The sequence below is a fragment of the Aspergillus tanneri genome, assembly GCF_003426965.1.
Source record: "Aspergillus tanneri strain NIH1004 chromosome Unknown AapTan_3_pilon_pilon_pilon, whole genome shotgun sequence".
Classification (NCBI taxonomy): Eukaryota; Fungi; Ascomycota; class Eurotiomycetes; order Eurotiales; family Aspergillaceae; genus Aspergillus; species Aspergillus tanneri.
Genome location: NW_022984630.1, coordinates 3,419,503 through 3,442,731, shown reverse-complemented (window position 1 = coordinate 3,442,731; position 23,229 = coordinate 3,419,503). Strand labels below are relative to the sequence as shown.

Below are 23,229 nucleotides of genomic sequence, written 5' to 3'. Positions count from 1 at the left end.
GATGGCAAAATAGCTTTGTGTTCCTGAATCAGCTCGCGTTCATTTTCCCCTCTCCTAGCAAACTCCTATATCCGTCAAAATGGCCGCTGCGATCAAGGCAATAAATGCGAAGATCCGTTCCAACAAGGTCCTGGATTATTTCTGCTCAACACGTACGTACACTCTGTGCGCTTCCACTTCCATATTCGTTGTCACCGAGATCGGCTGGCAGCGAGAACTGCAATGGTACAAAAACAATGGGCGGAGTCACGGCGGTGCCGTCAATAATGAGTCGCTAGGGAAAGACAAAAGGCCCTGGTTGACTTGTTTTTGTTTTTTGTTGAGGACGAAGAGCGAGTAGCTGACTGGATCTGTGAATAGATTTCTGGGGCCCCGCGTCCAACTTCGGTATCCCTATTGCAGCTGTTATGGACACGCAGAAGGATCCTGAAATGTACGTCTGACTGAAATTGACATTATTTCCCTGAAATTTGTTGAGATACTATATTGGCCCTGATGTCCCTGATGACACTGTATCTAGCGGGGAGGGAAAAAGAATGGGAAGAATAAGAAGAACTGACCTTGCCACCAACAATCGAATAGTATCTCTGGCCAGATGACCGGTGCTCTGACCATTTATGCCGCGACATTCATGCGCTACTCTCTTGCCGTTACACCCAAGAACTACCTCCTTTTCGCCTGTCACACGACAAACTTAGGCGCCCAGCTTACTCAAGGATACCGTTATATGAACTACTGGTAGTATGTTGGCACTCGAACTTTTTTCCTTTCAATCCATACCCACTCCTTGAATTCACGATGCTAATATGGTACCGTTTGTCAGCTGGGGAGGTCGTGATGCTAAGCTCGCTGCTGAGGCCGCGCAAAAAGGCAAGGAGGCCACCGAGGCCACCGCATAAGTCCGATGTGGGTTTGATTCCCTTCTTTATTTTTTGTTCCTTTTCTGGTGAACTGCCTGACTGGAAGGAATCCCATTCTTATATATCAGCTTTAGTTTCTAGACAATACGAAGATTTGGAAATGACCGCCTGAAAGATGGACAATTCTGCAGTGCCTATGGGGATGTATAGATATCTTCTTATCTACTCTGATCATGGTGTTGAACTGGAGGATCAAAGAATTCCTTTTGGCAATGGTGAAATAGTTCATGCGGCGTTAGCCATTGGCATTCTGGTTGGCTTAGACATTGACACTAGGACATGCTAAAAAAAAAACGAAAAAGATGAATGATCAGTGTATGTTCTTGTTGTGAGTTGAGGGCTGTGTATGATGTGGCTGTTCTCATAGCAAGGTCTTCATTTGTCTTTAGTTATTTTTTTTTCTTCCTCTTTTTTTGTATATATCGTTATGCTAACACTAGAATGTACTGGTCAATCTCATATTTTTCAATGCATCTATAGAGTACTTGGGTCGGGGCTGATGGACAGAAAATTTCTTCGTAGGAAGCAGGCTATATCTATATTGACCAATTTAAGTACAATGTCTATTCAGGGTACATACACGATGACACAACCAAGCCGAGAAACAAAGAGAGAGAAATGTGCTTAAGAACGGGCATTTGGATTGCAGAAGAGTTTTGCAACATGGCAGCAGACATTCACATGATTGGACGCCTATTCCAAAGCGACCAGTGCTTTAGCACAGAAATGTTGAATATTCCACGATGACAGACATAAGTCTATACCGAGCGCGAGTCGCAGTATCCAGGGGCCTTATCGTCTCCTCCTCCCACCCAGTTGGACATCGTCAACGCGGTCGTATAGATACAAGAAACCACTCCAAAGCAGGAAAGAACGATGTCAGCGATCTGCTGACGTCTTGACTGAGCACAGGCCTTTAGGTGCAATAGAGGCTACATACAATTAGTTAGTGATGCGTTGTCCGTACGAAGAAGATTCCGCAATGGATGACATACCGGATACACGTAAATCAAAGGGACACAGGCAAAGCTGCCCACGAGTGACACAAATTTGTCAAGATCATCTGCCCCGCCCCAAGCTACAAATGCGCAGACCATAACAAGGAGAAAGCGAAAGCAATTCTTCTCCCATTTAATCTTGGGGTTATACTTGCCGCTGCGCGTGAACAGCTCATTTTCCATGATCCGAATGGCAGGGAAGAGCTGCAGTGGTGTACTCAGCAGAATCGCCAGAGAATAGAGGAATTGCACGGCGTTGACGAACTTGTCGTCCTGAGGAAGGTTGAGAATGACCACCGTCTTCGTTGCAGATCCATATGCTGCGTAACTGAGAGCACCTGCAGAAAGAAAAATGATTGTAATGATGACCATGACTCCAGCGAGGACACCCGGAAATTGCCGCGGCCGCTTCATGGACTCTTGGATAGGGATGATGAGCCCGATTCCCTCATAGGTAAAGATAGCGGTGCCTATGAAGAGCGTCCATGTGGAAGGGTTGAAGGAGACGATGTCGGAAACGCCGTTCTGCGCAGTGATAGTCAAGATGTCGTAGTAGTAAAGATATATCAATCCCATCAGAATAAACACATCCGCAATCAACGCAGTAAAACCCAGCTTGCTGATATCACGAATCAGCGAAAGAGGCAGAAAAATGACCAACTGCATCAGCACCATGAATTTGATGTCAATGAAAGACTTGCAGTTGCTAACGGCAAGAACAAATGCCTGCAGGTTCTCCGCTGTAAACACAATGTATGCAGACACAAATCCAAGCTGGCTCAGCACGATCGAGCCAAGGATAATACGTCGCATGTTCTTTCCATACAAAGCGCCACCAATGTCACCAAATGACCCGTCCACTTTCAGCCGCGTGTTTACCAGCAAGATGAAGGCATAAAAGCTAAGCAAAGATACCCCAAGCAATACGATACTGCTGAAGAGCATGCCGCCATTGAGAAAAGCCCTAGGCAAGAATAAGACCCCTGTACCGACGAAAGATTTCAGTAAAAGTAGAGCCGCTCCCGTCCTCGTGTTGGTACCGGTTCCTCCACGCGGTTTCCGCTTCCTCCTACCATGAGCCTCCGGACGAAGAAGGGCGGACTCTTCTCCGGGTTCCCAGACTTCCTCATCCCACGTCCCGGAGGAAAAGTACTCATCAGGTCCTAAGACCTCATCATCTTCCTCCAGCTCTTCGCCTGCGAAATGGCCGTAAAGGGTTAGGAACTCTAGGAAACTACTGGTTGGAAGCTGAGGTTGGAAGGCGGCCGTTTGCAGCTCCGAGTTATCCCCTTCTCCAGGAAGAGGCCCTGCTGCCCTTCGTATATAGTCACGTCGAAATCCTCCTGGTACTCGGATGCTATTGATGTTCGTCGTCTCATCTTCTGGTGTGGGCCGATTGAGGCTAAAACTCTTGCTTCGGTGGGGTCGTTTCGCAGAGTTGCTCGATTCTGCATCCTCCGCCCACCTGTAGACCTGTCTCGTAATGTCACCTCCTTGCAGCTGTAAACTAGAGAATTCATCGTCGGCGTTGCTCGTAACGTCGCCAGAAGAGTGAATATCGCGGTTCTCAATGACGTTTTGCGGGTTCACCAGGTGCCTTCGAATAACTTCGGGGTCTTCGTACGGTCCTGCCGAGTACTCTGAGGTTGGCTTGTTGTCGAATGAACCATAATTGGATTTGATTGGCTGGGGTTGTTGCAAGAAAGGGGACGCGGTGCGCCTGGGTGGTGTCCCAAGCCTTGGAGGTGAGCATCCAAGGCTTTCTTGAAGGCCAGAAGCGATCATGGACTGCCCAGGGCCCGGTAGCGAGGACGGGTTGTCGACTTTCCGGTAATCATGCTCGGTGTTGGGTGCCGCACTGATCGGCACTGGCACTTGTCGGGACGAGAAGGAGGTGGATAGAGAAGGGACTGGTGAGGCAAGGCGTGCTATGGAAGCTTGTCTCAAAGCGTCTAGACCAGGAGACCCGGTACGCACGTCGGCCGTAGAGATGGGCGTGGAATGATAACCCTGTTGGGATGAGGAACCCTCCCCATTGCCTGGGATGTCGGAACAGGCCATATAGGACGTAATTTAAGCGGGTTGACAAGGAATTTATATACCTGGATATCGCTTGCCAAACACGACTTCTCATCTGATTTCAAATCCTCGCTTTGGTGCCCAGATGTAAAAAAGCGGAGATGGGAGGAAGAGATGGGAATGGTTGGGTTGGATCGATACCTTAGATCGGGAGCAGTAGATCCACAAGAAAAAACAAACAAGAGAGGTAGAGAGCTGGTCGAATCCCTTCTCCCGGATGTGGACAAACAAGAGACAATCGTCGAGTTCTGTATAGACGCCCCGAGAAGTCACTGGACCGGGACTTTGCACTGTTTGCACCGCATGAAGTCATCGACCCTCGCCCAGGCAAATCACGGCGATGGACGACCGCCTCCATCCATTACACTTGACTCTGTGTTTGGATTTGATTGTTGGTTCCGATCCACCATAGTCTTGGCTGTGTGGGAGTGCCCCCTGTTAGACAGGGTCGAATGTGTACGCCATTCACTCCTCCACTGCTCTTATTTTCCCACTTCTACCAGTTTGGAAGCCATCTTCGATGCAGAGCGGGCGGAACCAAATCGCCTCAGAGCCTATGCCTCGGGGAAGGCCGAACTTCTCCACACGAACGGCAGAAGAAGATGTTTCTAGATTGGCTCCTGGTGATTCAACACATGCATCTCCTGAGGAGTCCAGGTTTACCGACCTGAGAGCTGCGCTTTCTTTTCGTCCTTACGAACCGCTGAATTCATCGTCTTGCTCCTCCGGACGACAGCGTCACTCAATGCCTTGGAATTTCTTTGGGGATATCTATCGGTGGCGGAGTCAACCTCGAGATGATGGAGAACAAGATGCGTCGCCGGAGGAAAGGATGCGTCCAAATGTCTCTCTGCCTCCTGGTCCACTCCGAGAATCAAGCGTGAATCCAAAGGAGAAGAATGATCAGAAAAATCGCTCCGTCGATGGTAGTGAAAAGTTTGGAACGTTCTCTGGGGTGTTCGTCCCCACAACACTCAATGTCTTGAGTATTCTTATGTTTCTTCGGTTTGGATTCATTCTTGGACAAGCTGGCGTATTAGGAATGTTAGGTACTGTCACCCAATCTCTCTCTTTTGCAAGGATTTCAACTAGACAGATACTGACTCGGCCTGAAGGTTTGCTTGTTGTATCGTATACAATTAACCTGGTGACTACAATGTCCCTTTCTGCCATTGCGACCAATGGAACGGTCAAGGGGGGTGGTGCGTACTACCTGATATCTCGATCGCTGGGGCCAGAGTTCGGTGGCTCGATCGGAATAGTATTCTACCTGGGCTATGTGCTGAATACGGGTATGAATGCTGTCGGTCTAGTTGACTGCTTCACTCAGAATTTTGGGACCAAGTCCGGCACCTGGGCCAATTTTCTTGAAGAAGGGTTCTGGTGGCAGTATCTCTGGGGAACCGTTGTCCTGGTGCTTTGCACTACCATTTGTTTGGCCGGGAGCTCGATCTTCTCTAGAGCGAGTAATGGATTACTTGTCATTTTACTGCTGGCTATTTTCAGCATTCCCGTCTCCGCATTATTCATGAAACCATTCAGCATCCCGGACCTTGGAGTAAATTTCACCGGTGTCCGGCTTCAAACGCTCCTGGAGAACCTTAAGCCTAGGCTCACCAAAGGAGCTGCTGGGAGTCAACTCAAGGGAAGAGAAAATTTCCAGGACCTCTTCGGAATCCTGTTCCCAGCAACTGGAGGTATATTCGCGTAAGTACCTTGCTGCTTAAGATAAGGACATAAGACTCATGCGGCTACAGTGGTGCAAGTATGTCCGGTGACTTGAGAAACCCCAGCCGATCTATCCCCAAGGGCACGCTCTCGGGCTTGGCTCTGACGTTTATCACTTATACCGTCGTAATTCTGGCGATGGCGTCGTCGATAACAAGGGAATCATTCTATAAAAATACGAACATTGTTCAAGCTGTAGGTACTCAGGGAGACAGGGGGTTGGTTCATTTATTACTATTGCTAAAACCAAGTGTTCCAGACAAGTCTCTCGGGCGTGGTTATCCTTCTGGGTGAATTCGCTACGTCTTTTTTCTCCTCATTAATGGGAGTCATTGGCTCTGCAAAGCTTCTACAGGCAATCGCACGAGACAGTTTGCTTCCTGGACTAAACTTCTTTAGCAAAGGCACCATGACAAGTGACGAGCCAGTCCATGCGATTTTTATGACTTTTGCAGTCGCTCAGCTCACCATGCTTTTTGATATTAATCAGATTGCGTCCTTCGTCACCATGACATACCTTATGACTTTCTTGGTAATGAACCTTGCATGCTTCCTCCTGAAGATCGGGTCTGCACCCAATTTTCGGCCGTCCTTCCATTACTTCAATTGGCAGACGGCTGCAACTGGCACGTTGGTGAGCGGGGCCAGTATGTTCTTTGTCGACGGCGTGTATGCTACTGGTTGTGTAGGCATCTTAGTCGTGCTGTTTCTGCTGATCCACTATACTTCCCCACCAAAGCCCTGGGGCGACGTCAGCCAAAGTCTGATCTACCATCAAGTGCGCAAGTACTTACTGCGCCTTCGGCAAGAGCACGTCAAATTCTGGAGACCCCAGATCCTTCTTTTTGTGACTAATCTGGACGATCAGTTCAAAATGGTCTCGTTTTGCAACTCCCTTAAGAAGGGAGCCTTATTCGTGCTGGGCCACGTTCTTGTGACCGATGACTTTACTTCTGCAGTACCGGAAGCTCGCCGCCAGCAGAGTGTGTGGACAAAATTCGTGGAAAACTCAAAGGTAAAAGCGTTTGTCAATATTGCGGTATCTCCTTCTGCGGAATGGGGCGTCCGAAACGTTGTGTTGAACTCTGGCCTTGGGGGCATGCGACCAAATATCGTGATTATTGACCAATTTCGAAGGGATCGGTCGTTGGCTGAGATCCTACAGCCTTCCATCTATAAGAGGGATCCCAACAGCCGACGTAACTCTCGCGACTTGCTAGCAGAAGCTTCGGAGAATGACGTACAAAGCCCGCCAATGAAATGCCAGAGCTACGTGACGATACTGGAAGATCTTCTGTTCAAACTGCGAATCAATGTTGCTGTGGCTAAAGGGTTTGAGGACCTTGAGCTTCCTGGCCCCCAAGGCCAGCACACGAAGCAATATATCGACCTTTGGCCCATTCAAATGTCTGCCGAGCTTGGGGCCGACAGTGAGAGCAAGCAGAATGTCCTGACCAGCAACTTTGACACGTACACGCTGATACTTCAGCTGGGTTGCATCCTTAACACTGTCCCATCGTGGAAAAAGACCTATAGGGTTCGGGTGGCGGTGTTTGTGGAGTACGAAACAGATGTTGAGGATGAGCGCGGAAGGGTTGAAGCACTCCTCGAGAAATTGAGGATTGAAGCGGAAGTTTTGGTCTTCTGGCTCGCATGTGGTGACCTGCATGCTTATCGAATCATAGTGAATGGTGATACTTCGCCTGAGACTGAGGACTTTCAAGAAAGAGTCCACACCACCCTGAAGGATGAAGAGTGGTGGCAAGACCTTCAGACAGCACGCCGGACCGTAGGAGAGTCTCCAAGCCGGGAGAGTGTCCCCAGCTGGCATGGTGCTTCAAGCCACGACCATCAGTCAAAACAGTCGAGCCAATTGGTTGGCGGGTTGAGGAAATTCGTTCAGTCCTCTAAGCGACGACGCTCCATTTCCAGCGTCAGGGGGTTTGGAGGTGTCAGCCTCGGCATGCAGACCCAACGCTTACTTGATGCCTTCGTTGATTACGATAAATCGGATACTTCTTCGAGCAATTGTAGTGACGATGGTGAGTTCGAGCCTTACTGCGATGACAGCGGGGAAGATGATGTTGGCGAGGAATCGGGCGATGAAACTCAGGACAGTTTGCCTGGGCCTGCAGCATTACACAAAACAAAACGGAGGGAGTCTAAAGGTACGCCTGTCGCTCGACAGGATATTCCAGCCATCGTCGTCCCGGACGAAGATGGTTCTCCCAAAAGTCAAACGAAGACTGCCCGGCCACCTGCGGCCCGTTCGCCTTCCAGTAACCGATTCACCTCTTCACCAATTCCCGAAGCTCGGGTCAATACGAATGAAGATGCGGGCCCATCAATCATGTTTGCGCCGAGCTCATCACCTCCGCGGGCTGGAAACAAAATGACGGAATCGCAGTCTATTTATACGCGCCGTTCATCTTCAGGGACGTCCAACCAACGAATGGCATCGGGGTATCCCCGACAGGCGTCTATCCCGTTGTCATTTAATGATCTCCCCAGTCGGGCGCAGCATCTAATTTTGAACGAGCTGATGGCTCAGCACAGCGGTGATACGGCGGTCATCTTTACGACGCTCCCTTCTCCATTCGAAGCCACGGCGCAAAGTGAGGCGACCAGTGAATCGTATTTGAGTGATTTGGAAGTCCTCTGGCAAGGGCTGCCGCCATGCCTGCTGGTTCACAGTAACAGTATGACTGTGACGATGAACCTGTGACGATGTTATGACAACGTAAACTAGATTTGTGTGGATTAGGTAGAGTTTACATGCTTTGATAATATAACTATAGATAGCTTAAATGCGTGTGGATTTACATCTCGTGTGGTTCCACTAAAGGGTATTGTGATACACAGGATGATGCCTGAAGAAGTTGTCTGATTGTCTGAACTAACCTCTACTGCGTACTTTCTCTGCTCCAGTAAATATTTCCCAAAGTAGACAGTATGAGGCTGTGACCTCGAAACGGATTAGTGTCAAACATGGTATTTCGCGTATACGCAGGAAGTACCTTAATATGTACCTTAATATGCACTGGATCGTTCGAGAATACCTTTAGATACCTTCCGTGCCTAGTATTGCTCTTAGCCTAAAGCAGGCCGTTGACATGGGAGGGCTAATGCACAATTGGGGCACGGTGATTGGTCCCAGGGTCCGGTTCGTCTGTATGGTACGACGAGTATCGTACTAATAGGTACTATACTGTACTGAAAGAAGCACTGCAACTTCAGCTCTCTTCCTTCTCCTGATTTCGCCCCCTCCTCTTCTCTCTCTCCCCCTCTTTCTCGCTCTCTCTTATCAGTCAGTCTTACACAGCCCTCGCGTGATCTCTGCCATGTACGCAGCCAGTCTGGACTAAACCCGACTATCCTCCACTCTCCCCCTTACTAGAATCTGCTTACTGGTTGAGAGCCACAGGCCGCAATGCAGAACGGCCGTGGACGCCACAAGAACGGCAGCGTCAAGGCCTGCAAGGGTAGTCAGCGTGGCTCAATCGCTCCTCTTGTATCCCAGCAACCTCTGACAGCCCGACCGAAAGCCTCCTTTGCCAGCGATAACAGTGTAGACAACTCCGACGCTGCCTCTGTTGCCCTGTCCACCTCCACTGATACCACCACAGCCGGCAGTCCTCCCCCCCAAGCAAAGGCCATGTCTAGGAAAACATCATCGCCGATGGCGCCCCCTTTCATGGTGTCTGCGCCGGGCAAGGTGATCGTGTTCGGAGAACATGCGGTCGTGTACGGCAAGGCTGCCATGGCCGCCGCGATTTCACTCCGATCCTATTTCCTCGTTACCACCCTCTCCAAATCGCACCGCACCATTACCTTGAACTTCCGAGACACGGGCTTGGACCATACTTGGAATATCGATGAATTGCCCTGGGACGTCTTCCATCACCCATCAAAAAAGAAATACTACTATGACCTCGTCACCTCCCTCGACCCTGAGCTGCTCGATGCAATCACACCCCACGCGGAGAGCGTCTCTCCAGGATTGCCAGAAGAGCAACGGAAAACCCATCGACGTTCTGCGCTGGCATTCCTCTACCTCTTCTGCTCTCTGGGTTCGCCCCAGCATCCCGGGGCCATTTACACTCTTCGGTCCACTATCCCCATTGGCGCAGGTCTAGGCAGCAGTGCTAGTGTTTGTGTCTGTATGAGTGCTGCGCTGCTTCTCCAAATCCGCACCCTGGCCGGCCCCCACCCCGATCAGCCTCCCGACGAAGCTGAGACGCAAATCGAGCGGATCAATCGCTGGGCGTTTGTGGGAGAGCTGTGTACTCATGGGAATCCGAGCGGGGTGGACAACACGGTGTCCGCGGGCGGCAAGGCCGTGATTTTCAGGCGTGAGGATTACTCCAAGCCTCCGTCGGTATCTTCGCTACCCAATTTCCCCGAACTGCCCTTACTTCTGGTGGACACCCGCCAAGCCCGTTCCACAGCCGTCGAGGTCGCCAAAGTCGGGAGATTGAAACAGGAACATCCTGTGGTGACGGAGGCCATCCTTGACGCGATAGATAAAGTCAACACGTCCGCGGAGGAGCTCATACGGGACTGTGACCCGAAGGGGGTTTCCGAGGAGACGCTCCAGCGCCTAGGAGCGTTGATCCGGGTGAACCATGGCTTCCTGGTCTCCCTGGGAGTCTCTCATCCCAGACTGGAACGGATTCGTGAACTCGTTGATCATGCCGACATTGGCTGGACAAAATTGACCGGCGCGGGTGGCGGTGGATGCGCTATAACACTCCTACACCCGGATGTGGACCAAGCCGCCGTCGGCGAGCTGGATGACAAGCTCTCCGCGGAAGGGTTTCAGAAGTATGAGACGATGTTGGGAGGGGATGGGGTAGGTGTGTTGTGGCCTGCTGTGCTCCACAATGGAACCGATGAAGAAGGGGGCGAGGAGATTGACCAGCAGAAGTTCGAAAACGCTGATGGCCCCGAAGGAATTGAACGGCTTGTCGGCGTCGGAATGCAGGAAAAACGAGAGGGCTGGAAGTTTTGGAAACGAGCCACGCACTGAAGGGATGCTCCATCTCTATGGTAGACTGTCACCCGATACCCTTGTCGCAGGCACCCTATTCCGAATCGTTGCGGTGCATCTAGATGGCGATTCTTGTCGGTTCTGCTCGTCTGTTACGACCGTTATTTCCTTCATCCCTCCTGTGTTGGGCTCAAAGTTATCTATCATTCATGGCCCGAAGAAAACGGGGGTTCCTCACGATATGCATTTAATCGACATGTTCAGATCTTTTCTTATTTCCCCTTTCTCTAGTATTATTTCTCCAAATTCTCTGTATAAATAATTCATATTCATTTCTATTTCTATTTTCGTTGTCTTATTTTCCCGCCATTTTTCTTTCCTTTTTCTTTCTTTCGTTTTATTTCCCTTTGACGAGTATAGGGCCGTTCCATACTTTTGCATCATTGTGCGATTCTACCACATTCGGGTCCACTGTATTTCCCACTCTTCTCTTTTTCATGTTAAGGGAATGAATCTCCATGTATGGGTGTGTAGGGCTTGGTTAGCATGGAAGGGGCAGGCAGATAGGATCAGCATGAAATGGTTGAATTGATCTCCGTCTCTCGCAGGTACTCACGTAATGTTCATATTCCTACGTGATGTGAAGGTGGCCGCCATCAATCGAATGCATAATCCTTTTAAACAAGAGTCAGGCTCGCATGAGGCCGTGTTTTGCTCCCAATACATTGTTTCTATTCTTGCCCAATATCTTCTTCTGTTTAAGATCCAACCGTGGCCAGGGTATATCGTCCATGTCCAAAAATATTTACAGGTCACAAATGGCAATATACATCTCATTGCATTCATAGGGGAAAAGGCCGAACCCGCCCGTCTCCTATCTATCCCATGGTCGTCTCCCAACATTTTCAATCATGACATCCATCCAGTAGACCCTAGGCTCCCTGGCTTCCAGCAGCCACCGAAACCGATCGAGATCTGTCTGCTGCTGGTGCGGGAGGTCTGGCGTCGGATAGGTTGAAGGCATCGGGTGCGGGATTCTATAGGAATTGTCTTTAGAGGATAGAGTATGGTGAGGATAAATTCAATCAGCCACTCGTTGTAGTAAGCGTCTGTGGTTGTTGCAGCCGTGTCGGTTGAGTCGGCGCGATTCGGATGTATATATGGAGGATCGCAGAACCAGGGCGGTTGTTTAAGCCTGGCTCGGCCATAGTGAGGTGCCAGACTGGGTCTCAACGTCACCGGGGCTGACGATACCAGTCTCTGCGGGGTGGGCCAGGCCGAGCAGTTGTTCTTCTAATTCTCTGGCTCTGTCAATTGTTCTCTGTGCCGGGCGACGTCCTCATGGGAGGTGAAGGCTCTGGTGTGAAGCCGTTTGCGCTCGCAGAGCACGAGTGATTCTTCTGTGTTTGTGGACGTAGTCCCTGACAGGACTGTCACGTCGTCCGCTACAAATGATAGGAGCATTTCCCAGTAGATCCTCTTCGAAAAACTGGTGGTTGTTGCCGTGGTCAGTCCCTGATTCCTTCGACGGGTTGGTATCAAAGTGGTTCCGCAGCAGGTTAAAGAATGAAAACCCCAAGTCTGCTGAATCATGCTAACTGGCAGTCTGGCCGAGCATAAGCAACGCCAAAAGAGACTTGTCGAACATGGTGGCCTCTTTGGTGATCATTTCAATGGCTTCGTTGCGTAATTTGCGGCCCCTGGGGCTGAACTGTGGGGGGGGGAAGTCATTTTACCAGGGTGGCTGCCGCCATACTCTGCATGGCTTTACATATGGCTAGCGACGAGCTCCAGAGATGGGAGACGGTTGTCCGGAAAGGGTTCATCTGGCTGTCGTAGCTTGAGAACAGCACTGCCACCTCTTTAAGGTAGTACTCGATCAAGGACCTGGATGAGTTGTTCAACGGTTGGGGAATTGAGAGGAAGGTCGGTGAGGGGAACTGGATGATGAAGAAAGGTACTAGCGTACGATGGCCGATGGAGAGAAATCCGGAAAAGCTTGCGTTTCATTCTGAAGTGCTGGTGCTGCCAAGGAAAATAAACCCAATGGATTGTTATTGTCGATTTGGCTGGATGTTCCGAAATCAAAGATCGAGTTGCCCTGCTGCGATATTGGCATAGAGGTCACTGATGTCGGAGACTGAGCGCATAGATTGGTCAGTTCTGGAAGTGAGCCTGTTTGCGGAAAACTCCGTAGATCGTCACAAAGAGCGATTGTCTCGTCCACCGCAAAACCCGGTGAGATGGGGGGAACTGTCGGGGTTGAGATTGTTATCACCGCTGTCTGCGACTTGAGGGGACTGCGGTAGTCGATGATCCACAAAACCCAGAGCCCTCTGGTCCAGAGCAACATGACTGAAGTCCAACGATGTAGTATCATGAGGTTTGCCGGTATCATTACTCTCTGGACTCTCATCGGTAGGACACTTAGAGATTGAACATAACCGGGCATTTCACTCCCAAACGGGTACACAGATTACACCGCGGTTTCTCTTCACCATATTTAACCTAGAACGGTGGTTTCTATGGGCCTCCCGCGAGTCGTTGCTTAAAGTAGCAGTAGTAGTAGATTTATGGGCGGGACTAACTCGCTTGCTCTTGCATCTTGCACAGCCGTTACGGCATTTCTTCACCCTGTGCATTTATCGACTCACCCACTGGTGCGGAGATTGAGACGGTGAGGATCGGGGAAGAGCGTAGACCCATGGTCAGCCTGGGTCGGGTTAGATGCATCGCCCATCATTGGAACGAATGACTGGAAGAGGAGAGAGGGGAGAGGGTTTAGTCAGCAGGATTAATGCGGGGGATGCGCCTCAGGCCGCAATCAGCAGGCATTGGCGACCATTGGGGAAGTTTTGCCTTATTGGGATTTCTGAATGCTTGGCACGACGAGATAGACCGGATCAGCAGGAGAGGAGAGGAGAAGGATGAGGATGAGACTGCAATCCTGGAATTGGACAGCAGAATGGTCGGTCAATGGACAGTCATCCCATTGTTGTCCCAGGTCAAGTGACCGCCGCCCAATTGTCCTGTTGCTGCCTCAGGCCACCAGTGGCCACGAGGCCGCCGCCATTTCTGCGCCGCAATTTGTTATTGTTCCTCGGTAGACATCACGTCGAAACACCCAGTATCCTTTAAAAATGTCCGTGTCGTATTCGACAGACCCTGAATGGGCGTCGATTCAACCAATCCAACTGGACGAAGGGTCAGAATCAGGAGCTTTGCCACTGGCGACCATAGCCTATCCACCCGAATATCTGGAAGCTACTTCGTATTTACGAGCTGTAATGGCAGCCAACGAGATGTCGGAGAGGGCACTGAAGCTAACAGAAGATATCATCTCGATGAACCCAGCTCACTATACTGTATGGTACGTGATGCCCTTTTTGTTGAGGTCCCTCGGCGTCTCTTGGACAGAACGACTAATCTGGTGGACTGTGTAGGATCTACCGGGCCAAAATTCTTTTTGCCCTTGAAAAGGACCTCAATGAAGAACTCGAGTGGTTGAATCGGGTATCATTTAAGTATCTTAAAAACTATCAGATTTGGTACGTACGAAGGACCATCTCCAAAGCCATACCTCTCTAACTACCAACCCCAGGCAACATCGTCAGGTGTTGATGTCATCTACAATTCATTTCCCAACTCCTCCACCAAAGGAGTTTGATTTTTTGATGAAAATGTTTGCCCAAGACTCAAAGAACTACCATGTTTGGACCTATCGACACTGGCTAGTCCGACATTTCAAGCTCTGGGACGCTCCCCGGGAGATCCAAGACGTCGAGAGCCTATTGACGTCCGATGTCCGCAACAACTCCGCCTGGAATCACCGATTTATGCTTCGGTTTGGACCGCGCGGTGATGACGAGCCGGATGCCGGGGTACCCAATAGCAACGGCCCGCCGTCCGAGAAAGGCAAGCTGGCCATCGTGGACGAGGACCTTGTTGATGCTGAATTGGAGTACGCGAAGTCGAAGATCATCTGTGCCCCTGAGAACCGCAGTCCCTGGTCGTATGCGCGTGGCGTCCTCCGGGTATCCGGGCGACTCCTCTCCGAGTGGAGAGAGTTCGCACAGAAACTCGTCACGGAGAAGGTGGAAAATGACCAGTTGGTGGATGTGGAGGTGAAGAGTAGCCATGCCCTTGAATGGCTGGCGGATGTGTATGCAGAGGAAGGTGACCATTCATCTACTGCAGCCGTCCGTATGCTCACGCTCCTGAAGGAGAAGTACGATCCCATCCGGAAAAATTACTGGGATTATCGAATCCGGACGATCACGACTTCTGTAGCATCGAATCCAGAGGCTGTTGCTTCGGCATGAAAGATACTATTTAATGAGACTTCATGTGTGAATTCTGGTACCCAACGGTCTTTAACGACTTATCCCATTCTTTATTAAAACCCCGCTTGTATACTGGTAAGACGAAAAGAAACAAGGTCATAAACATTCGTAGCAGACAACAGTGGACAAAAACGAATCAAACCGCAATGGCCCGCCATAAGCATCATGAACAAAACAGAATGCAAAAGTCTATTATTAAATCTTAGTTGACCCAACCTTCCTGGAGCATTTTCCGCCATTCCGCTGCCGTATCGATCGTGATATTGCTCCCACCGCACACGATGATGACCACCCGGCTGTCTGGACACAAGTTAGGGACCATTTGCTTTAGTTTCGACTGCAGTGGTGGACATGGGGAAGCAGCCTCGTCCGCCTCCGACGACCGATCATCCCCATATCCCTCATCTCGCTGCGTGAGGTAATCCTCTGCTTCTCTCTTTCGCTTCTTATTCTGGCCAGGGACCAGGGAGCCCGAGCCTGCGGAGACGGACGCCTTCGCCGCGTCCCCGACGGCAGCCTCTACGCATACTCCGCACGCCAACTCTACCAGAACCCTCTCGTCATCGACGAGACGGAGCACGCCCCTCGCCGCGTCGGCGTCAGAGAGTACAGCACTGTGCACGGCGATGCCCGCCGGCGGGGAGACCGCATACTGGAACGTCTTCTCGGAGACCCGAATGGCGCCGAGCGAGGTGGCCTGGGAGGTAATTTTAGGGAGCGAGACAAGGGAATTCTGAGCCACAGCGGTAGCCAGAGAATCTGTGCCCTTTGTTTCGATGGCGAGGAGATGAATGGGTTTCGATTGTGTCACTGTGACAAGTTGGTTCTTTTTCTGGGTCCGACGGTGTCGTTCAATGCCCATGACCAGTCCGTTCAGAAGTCCGCCACCTCCCACGCTGCAGAGAACAGCGTCAACCGGTAGAGGCCGACCCCGATGTGCGGCCTCTTCCTCCTCCCCAACGGCGGGGGGTAGCTGCGTGACGAGCTCGTCGACAATGGTGCTGTTGCCTTCCCAGATGGGTTCGTTGTCGAACGGATGGAGGGCCACCTTGACCACGTCGGCGCTCTCATTGGCATCTCCGTTCTTCATGATCACGTCTCGCATGTACTCGCCGGCCTCGGAGAAGGTCTCACCGTATTGTATCACGTCGGCGGCGCCCGCAGAGCGCAGCTTCTGCACCATCAACGGTTTGGTGGATACTGGCACCACTACAGTACATGGGTAGCCCAGGCTACGGGCAGCACAGACAGCCGCGAGGCCGGCGTTGCCTCCCGACGACGCGAAGAAATGAACGGGTCGATTGATGTTTTCCGGCTTGATGAGGTGGGAGAGGATCTGGTTGCCCATGGCACGGGACTTGAAGGAGCCACTTGGCTGCACGTTCTCCAATTTCAGGAAAACTCGACATCCGGCAGCACGCGAAAGTGATGCAGATTCCACCAGCGGTGTCTGTATCCATGGTGTTTTGAAGGTAGGCACCGCCTCTTCTGGCGCAATGCTGCCCATTGTGAGAAAGGGGAGAGGTCACGAATGTTGTATTTTGTGTCCGGGAAAGAAGTAAGTTTTCAGAGAGGAAATGTTAATTGGAAATTGCGGGAGAGGCTGGTGGTATTGTACACGCTTTGCAGACGTAGGCTTGTTGAAAGACGCAGGGAAGTATATGAGAGAAATAAGGAGTTGGGGAATCAGCGCCAGAACCAACAATCAGAAATCCGATGGACCAAGAATAGAAAAATGTACTAGCCAAAACAAACCCTTGGATTATATGAACACACACACACTGAACCGCGTATAGTTCTGATATCCAACTTGACCTCTTCCCGAAGGCGAACATCCAAAGTTTGCCGCGGGAAAGTCCCCCGGTTTCCCGCCCCGATATCAAATAGGTTTCATCACCGTGGATCTGGACCATTTTCCGCTGATGACCTTGTGGACAGTCGAAAATTTAACCCCGTGGGTCATGACATAACATAAACTTGCTCATTTGAGCTCTCACTGGTAGGCAGACTAACTCCATCGACGAGGATCGGAAAAGCGGCTCACCGTTCCCAACCCCATCTAGCGTAGGCGGAGAACGATAGCCGTCTTACATACCACTCAGTAAGATTTTCTAGTCTACATGTTGTGGTTGAGTCTGGCCACCCCTTTTTGTGCCAACGGGTGGGCATATCGCGAACCTTACTCCTCAGACAGAAGAGGGGGGAACAGAATTGACTTCCTGACACCTTCCCCATAGTTTGGATCCGAACCTACTGTTGCAGCCGAGAGCCTCCGCTTTGAAGGATCCGTGCTGTCTACACAAAGGAAGTCTAGGATCTCCTTGGCCTTGGAGGGCATAAATGGCTGCAGCAGGATTCCGGAAATCCGGAACGTCTCAGCGATATTGTACAAACAACGAGGGGCGTTCTCTGCGCCCTTCCATGGCTCCGAGGAGTGGATATACTTGTTCGCCTGGTGAATACGCTTGTTAGTATAGAGCGCGTTGATAGCGAATACCCAAGGGAATTTTTTTTTTTTTTTTACCTGGTCAATTAATCCCACGATATCTTGCAGCGCGGCACGAGGATTGAGTTGTTCCATATGCTTCGCCGCATCGACTGGAGTCTTCTCCAGCAGCGCCTGATACGTAAGATCATCCTGATTCGCCGGTGGAAGACCATCGGAGGTCCCATTGATAATGTGCATCCGGAGTTTTCCTTTCGAACAGCCGACCAATCTTGAAGCAAGATTTCCTATCCCCCACTGGAGCAGTTTCTTATAATCGCGAATAATGTACCCATTTTCATAGTCGGAATCCCCCGCTAGACCTCCTTGATAAGCAAGGAAGAAGCGCATGGTATCAACCCCGAAACGGTCGATAGCAAAAAATGGGTTCACCACGTTTCCCGTCGATTTCGACATCTTTTCACGGTTCATGGTCCAATGTCCGTGAACGAGGACATTGTGAGGCAAGGGAAGATCCAACGCCATGAGAAATGCGGGCCAATACACGCAGTGGAAACTGGTACGATCGTCAGTCTCGCACATACCCCACTGCCAAAGCAGAGGCGGGAAAGCCTACCGAACAATGTCCTTGCCGACAACGTGCACATTTGCCGGCCATCCAAGTCGTCCTTCTTGGCCCGGGGGAAACGGATATCCCGCCCTGGTCAGGTAATTGATGAGCGCGTCAAGCCAAACATAGATTGTCTGCGTCCTGTCCCCCGGGACAGGGATGCCCCAATTGAGCCTCTCCACAGGTCTAGAGATTGACAAGTCCTGGAGCCCCGAGGAGACCGACTTGACCACATCAGTTGCGTAGTTCGAAGGAGTGATAAAACCCGTCTTATACAAATCCAGCAGACGATCCTGAAAGGAAGACAAGCGGAAGTGATAGTTCGTTTCCGAGGACCACTCTACTTCTTTCCCAGTCTCAACTGACACCTGTACATGGTAAGTCAACGTGCTGTACGAAGTGTAATAGATAAAATCTTGAACACGTTACCATCCTTTTCCGTCCAGTGGTTGGGTCCAAAGATAATTGCACCTGTGATTTGGGATAAAATGTTTCGTCGCTGACCGAGTACCATCCTTCATGCTTGGCAGTGTAGATGTAGCCCCGATGGCTTAACATTTCCTAGGCACCCCATCAGATTTACCGTTCGAGAATTCGAGATATCCCTCACTACATACCCAGAAGTACTGAACTGCCTCCTTGTGCGCCGGCTCGGTGGTTCGAATGAAATAGTTATTATCCAAATTCGCAGCTTTTGCCAAATCCTACAGACCGGGTGTCAATAAAGCCATTGGCAAATACATATAGTCCTTGAGAGAGATGGCACGAAGCAACCGACCTCGAATGTTTTGTAGTTCTTGTCACAGAAAGCTTGAGTGTCCATGCCGGCGGCGAGTGCTGCCTGCTGAATCTATCGCGTATGGTCAATACTATGAAAGACCCACGCCTACCACAAGCTCAGAAGTACCTTCATTCCATGCTCATCAGTTCCAGTCAAAAACTGAGCATCTTGTTCACCGCTCAGAGTCCTCCATCGCTTAATTATATCGGCGAGGACCATCGTATACAAATGACCGACATGGGGGGCTGAGGAATGGAAGTTCCGTTAGTACAACAACAGTACAACGACCGAGTAGCTGATAGCCAGTGGCTTAGCAACTCACCTGCATTAACATAGAAAATAGGAGTCGTCACGTAGTAGGGTTTCTTTGTTCTTTCAGATGCCGTTGTAGCGTACATGCGTGGAGGAACTGTGGAAGTTGGGCGAACGGTTCTGCAGGAAGCACATTTCCAAGAAGGGCGTGTATAGGCCAGAAATTGACCGGCCCATGATAGAGCACGGAAACGGTCTTTACATAGAGCCATTGGGATGAGGATTACTGAGGTCGCATGAGAAGACGTTGGGAGGATTAAATGACACCCTTCGGACGTGAATCACCGAGTGGTCCAAGCTCTCGCCGTGCTTTTTTTCCGCCGCTCAGTTTGGCTCCTTTCTTTTCTACCTTCACCTCCGCTGTTCTTTTTTGAACTTCAGGTTATTATTGCTATCAACACGGATATTGTTAATATTATTATTGATTTATTTACACTGTCAGCTTCTGTTTGGATCCTATCTACTATATAATACTCTCCCTTCATCGCCTCGGCCGTGGTGAAATCTTACCCTTACAAAATGGCTCCTGCAGGTGAAGATGTACTGACGAAAGTGTCCACGGATGGTATGCGAACTTGACTTGATATCTCCTATTCCTCCTCCCTAACATGTGGTTCCTCTTTAGCGGCGACCGAATTTGTCCAGTCCTTCTACCCTGCACTCCAGTCCAACCGCGCCGCAATATCCTCGTTCTATAACCAGCCCACCGGAACGATCTTGTTCAATGGAAATACTGTCGCCGATGGTAGCGCAGTCCAGGAGATCTTCGTCAATCAAATGCCTCCAACACATTACGAGGTACAGTCATTTGACTGCCAGATCATCAACCCCACATATCCTACTCCTACGACAGGTGGTCTGAAACTACCCAGCCAGACGACAGTGAAGGACATGTCCATTCTGGTGGTTGTGAGTGGCTTTGTGCGCTTTGGAGAATCGAGAGACCTACCACAACGAGGGTTCAGTGAAACCTTCGTACTCGTACCGAATCCTTCAGCTGATGGGCCTAAGGGAAGGCGTCGGAAAGAATGGCTTATTCAAACACAAAACTTCCGACTTGTGGTTTGAACAGACGCGGTATTTAAGAAGAACAAATATGTTTATTATGGAGGTGGAGGTGGTCATTATACACCCTAGCACTATGAAACGGGGATGATTTTTGGGTATGGGGCTCAAAAACCAGTGGACTCAATTTGGTTGGCCGTACGGCCAGAAAGGACAGGAGATTTCAAGAGCGCCAGAAACGCACGGAGCATGCGTGAGGATGGAAATAAACGAAGAGCAACTTGCGGATCGACTAGGACTATGAGCTTCCGGTCTTCGGTGGTACACGCAAGTTCGCCTTGACCCGTTCGAGCAGCTCTTCACGCGAGGCATTTTCATTCGGCAAGAACCCTCTCTATGAGGTTGTTGTCATTGTCAGGATTACCCATTGCTATGCGCCTTGTTTTTATTTTTGGAATTTGAACTGAAGGGAACATACAACATGAAGCCATCTTCGCATTTCATCGATAGTCCAGTTGGCAGGATCTTTCTTTGGGTCAGTTCTATACGCCCCGGGTCAAATGGGTTGGAGCTTACCCCCTGTTGGATCTGATTCTGTAGGGAACATGTCGCTACCCCAGATGGACCAGGCAGCCGCAGCTGCGACCATTCCGGCAAACCCTAGAATATGATTAGATTGGAGTTTCGTGGACTTTTGTCGAGGTATGATATATGGTACCTAGGAAAAGGTTCTGGGAAACATGTCAGCTAGTGCATGTGATTTGGTCCTACATCTGGAGATTAACCTTGGAGTGCATTGCTCGATCTAACATAGTTGGCATATTTGGAAGATAGCTTAGTATGATCCTATGTATGAATAAATAAATCTTTGAAACCGTCCGTCGATGTAGACACCTTAGACATGCTCATGTTCCCGATCTAGATACCCATTCAAATGAATAGTGGCGCCTAGTCCCCGCATCATCTGCCTCAGGCACCAGACATTGCAGCCACTGCAGCCACTGCAGCCACATGGCGCAGCACTCAGGGCTCGGGCCGCACAACCCTAAAGCGGCAGAATCCCACACAACCGCCTCGGTCAAAGACGACATCGAGATCGACTCGAGAACGCCCGATTCCGCCTCTCATCACGACAAACTCACGTCTCCAATTTCTGCCCACCATGCCTCGTGAAGTCTCCGACATTAAGCAGTTCATCGAGATCTGTCGGCGCAAGGATGCCTCCTGTACGTTTTTCCATGCCTCTATCCGTACACGTCTCGAGGGACCAGAGCTCCAGGCAGGAGCTCCGGCTGGATGTTGCGAAGCTCTCGGTGCTAACCATCCGTCCGTCTGTCTATAGCTGCCCGCATCAAGCGCAACCGCAAGTCCCAGCAGATCAAGTTCAAGGTCCGCTGCCAGCGTTTCATCTACACCCTTGTCCTGAAGGACTCCGACAAGGCCGACAAGCTGAAGCAGAGCTTGCCCCCAGGTGCGTTCCTTTCCCGAACTATCCGAGATATTTCCAGACGAGGCAGCCGACTAGTTCAATTCGCATGCCACCTGGTTGGTGTGTATCATGGGACGAGAGGCATTTACGTTGCCCATAAAAGAGGAAGGATTTTGCGCTAATTTGTGATTTGCACCAACAGCTCTCAAGGTTGTCGACGTGTCCAAGGGTGACAAGAAGAAGGCTCTGTAAATACCTTCCGTGGCGGGAACTAGGGTGATGGGAGCTTGGAGGACGTTCGTCGAAGCATAGTCAAACTGTCAAATAAGAATTGGCGTATGGGCGTGAATGGAATGATCGATCTTCACCTTAGATGATGTATGGATTGGACATTCTCGCGTCTGTCAGCGGATGCTGTGTGAGATCAGTCAGCTCAAGCTGCACCTGTTCTCACCTGCCAGACGACCTACAAATCTGAATAAATCGCCAGGGTGTGCTTTGTCGGGGCGCTTGGGACTCTACAATATAATGAAGATCAAGAAAAAACAGTTGAAAATTCCATACAGCTTTTCGGCATTCTGTTTATTTGATCCGGGAATGGTGTTGATCGTGTAGATCAATGGGCATGATTCAGTACTTGATAGTCGTTGCCGATCCTTCAGACGGAGCGTTTGCTTGTAAGGATCACATACAGCTGAGTAAATAATTATTCTGGTGCATCGGTTGTCGGTAGAGCCGTCAGAATCAGACCCCAGCCAGCTTGGCGTACTGTGGGGCGGTCTAAATGCTATCGTCAAGTGCCGATTTGAGACAAGATGGAACATGCCAGGTTCGAGGTCAGATGACATTGAACATCTGCCGTAGTCTAGACGGTCAATTCCGTCGTTGATTGATGATTCATGCTGACTTCAACCAGCAGAATAGGCTATGTTGCAGCTTGGCGGACTCACGCTGAAACGCGTGCCAGCTTCCCTCCAATTCCACCCTGTCGCAAACTGACTGGTCCCTCGAATGGTGTAGAAAATATATTTTTGGCATAAAGTTAAGAGGGGGGGCGTTGCGCTGACAGGCCCCAGTGTGTACCATGACGGAGTTTTATTATATCAAGATGCCCCATACTTCGGTGGTCGGGAGTAAATCTCCTCAAATCATAGCTGCAGGCGAGCGCTTGGATGCTAATCATTTCTCTTCAGGTCACGGCAAGGCCCGGCGTGATACCTTTCAGGGCTGGATGGACAATGCAATGCTGGAGGCATCACAGTCCTCCCAGAGATTACTCTATCTCGTCATCAATAGAAACCGCATCAGTCCTCCATGAGCTCCATTGTCGCGCCGAGTATTCTACATTATAGTCGATAAACTGTTTGAACAATTCTGGCTGGTCTGCTAAGGAAAAAAAAAAAAATTTCCTCCTTTCCAGCATTGAGAGATGTCCTACAGATTTATGGCGGAGCGCATTGCACTTTCATACTACCAGAAGTTGAGGAAAGGAGGTCCGAAGGCGAATGTAACTCGATCGATAGATATTGTAACCTCGCAAGCGCTCAGATTGATTACCAAGGCCCTATTGGTTTCTTAAGACGAGTTG

The 23,229-nt window shown here is 50.3% G+C and overlaps 11 protein-coding genes across 11 annotated transcripts; 6 read left to right on the top strand and 5 right to left on the bottom strand.

The window, feature by feature from the left end:
• Positions 1 to 79: 79 nt before the first annotated feature.
• On the top strand, positions 80 to 899 carry ATNIH1004_004958 (pyruvate transporter MPC1; the record flags this gene model as incomplete). Its single annotated transcript, XM_033569621.1, has 4 exons — positions 80 to 305; positions 361 to 433; positions 583 to 741; positions 824 to 899. 4 exons carry the CDS (start codon positions 80 to 82, stop codon positions 897 to 899), a joined length of 534 nt encoding a protein of 177 aa, XP_033428427.1.
• Positions 900 to 1,678: 779 nt separating this feature from the next.
• AVT3 (putative amino acid transporter) lies at positions 1,679 to 3,979 on the bottom strand (the record flags this gene model as incomplete). Its single annotated transcript, XM_033569620.1, has 2 exons — positions 1,679 to 1,852; positions 1,916 to 3,979. The coding sequence occupies 2 exons, from the start codon at positions 3,977 to 3,979 to the stop codon at positions 1,679 to 1,681; spliced, it is 2,238 nt and encodes a 745-aa protein (XP_033428426.1).
• A 538-nt stretch (positions 3,980 to 4,517) lies between these two features.
• ATNIH1004_004956 (putative cation chloride cotransporter) lies at positions 4,518 to 8,450 on the top strand (the record flags this gene model as incomplete). Its single annotated transcript, XM_033569619.1, has 4 exons — positions 4,518 to 5,046; positions 5,113 to 5,704; positions 5,755 to 5,920; positions 5,985 to 8,450. 4 exons carry the CDS (start codon positions 4,518 to 4,520, stop codon positions 8,448 to 8,450), a joined length of 3,753 nt encoding a protein of 1,250 aa, XP_033428425.1.
• Positions 8,451 to 9,155: 705 nt separating this feature from the next.
• Positions 9,156 to 10,754, top strand: erg12 (mevalonate kinase; the record flags this gene model as incomplete). The annotated part of the gene is made up of 1 exon (XM_033569618.1): positions 9,156 to 10,754. One exon carries the CDS (start codon positions 9,156 to 9,158, stop codon positions 10,752 to 10,754), a length of 1,599 nt encoding a protein of 532 aa, XP_033428424.1.
• Positions 10,755 to 12,799: 2,045 nt separating this feature from the next.
• On the bottom strand, positions 12,800 to 13,068 carry ATNIH1004_004954 (uncharacterized protein; the record flags this gene model as incomplete). Its single annotated transcript, XM_033569617.1, has 2 exons — positions 12,800 to 12,855; positions 12,921 to 13,068. The coding sequence occupies 2 exons, from the start codon at positions 13,066 to 13,068 to the stop codon at positions 12,800 to 12,802; spliced, it is 204 nt and encodes a 67-aa protein (XP_033428423.1).
• Positions 13,069 to 13,855: 787 nt separating this feature from the next.
• ramB (bifunctional protein farnesyltransferase/protein geranylgeranyltransferase) lies at positions 13,856 to 15,037 on the top strand (the record flags this gene model as incomplete). Its single annotated transcript, XM_033569616.1, has 3 exons — positions 13,856 to 14,085; positions 14,159 to 14,263; positions 14,317 to 15,037. The coding sequence occupies 3 exons, from the start codon at positions 13,856 to 13,858 to the stop codon at positions 15,035 to 15,037; spliced, it is 1,056 nt and encodes a 351-aa protein (XP_033428422.1).
• Positions 15,038 to 15,260: 223 nt separating this feature from the next.
• On the bottom strand, positions 15,261 to 16,565 carry ATNIH1004_004952 (putative L-serine dehydratase; the record flags this gene model as incomplete). Its single annotated transcript, XM_033569615.1, has 1 exon — positions 15,261 to 16,565. One exon carries the CDS (start codon positions 16,563 to 16,565, stop codon positions 15,261 to 15,263), a length of 1,305 nt encoding a protein of 434 aa, XP_033428421.1.
• A 672-nt stretch (positions 16,566 to 17,237) lies between these two features.
• MSM1 (methionine--tRNA ligase MSM1) lies at positions 17,238 to 19,293 on the bottom strand (the record flags this gene model as incomplete). The annotated part of the gene is made up of 8 exons (XM_033569614.1): positions 17,238 to 17,510; positions 17,583 to 18,060; positions 18,121 to 18,482; positions 18,544 to 18,675; positions 18,732 to 18,818; positions 18,893 to 18,964; positions 19,022 to 19,140; positions 19,218 to 19,293. 8 exons carry the CDS (start codon positions 19,291 to 19,293, stop codon positions 17,238 to 17,240), a joined length of 1,599 nt encoding a protein of 532 aa, XP_033428420.1.
• A 433-nt stretch (positions 19,294 to 19,726) lies between these two features.
• Positions 19,727 to 20,275, top strand: ATNIH1004_004950 (putative nuclear transport factor 2 domain protein; the record flags this gene model as incomplete). The annotated part of the gene is made up of 2 exons (XM_033569613.1): positions 19,727 to 19,772; positions 19,833 to 20,275. The coding sequence occupies 2 exons, from the start codon at positions 19,727 to 19,729 to the stop codon at positions 20,273 to 20,275; spliced, it is 489 nt and encodes a 162-aa protein (XP_033428419.1).
• Positions 20,276 to 20,510: 235 nt separating this feature from the next.
• ATNIH1004_004949 (Ish1 domain-containing protein) lies at positions 20,511 to 21,033 on the bottom strand (the record flags this gene model as incomplete). The annotated part of the gene is made up of 5 exons (XM_033569612.1): positions 20,511 to 20,606; positions 20,691 to 20,737; positions 20,789 to 20,872; positions 20,931 to 20,943; positions 20,998 to 21,033. The coding sequence occupies 5 exons, from the start codon at positions 21,031 to 21,033 to the stop codon at positions 20,511 to 20,513; spliced, it is 276 nt and encodes a 91-aa protein (XP_033428418.1).
• Positions 21,034 to 21,374: 341 nt separating this feature from the next.
• RPL38 (60S ribosomal eL38 domain-containing protein) lies at positions 21,375 to 21,893 on the top strand (the record flags this gene model as incomplete). The annotated part of the gene is made up of 3 exons (XM_033569611.1): positions 21,375 to 21,438; positions 21,555 to 21,761; positions 21,844 to 21,893. The coding sequence occupies 3 exons, from the start codon at positions 21,375 to 21,377 to the stop codon at positions 21,891 to 21,893; spliced, it is 321 nt and encodes a 106-aa protein (XP_033428417.1).
• Between the last annotated feature and the right edge of the window lie 1,336 nt (positions 21,894 to 23,229).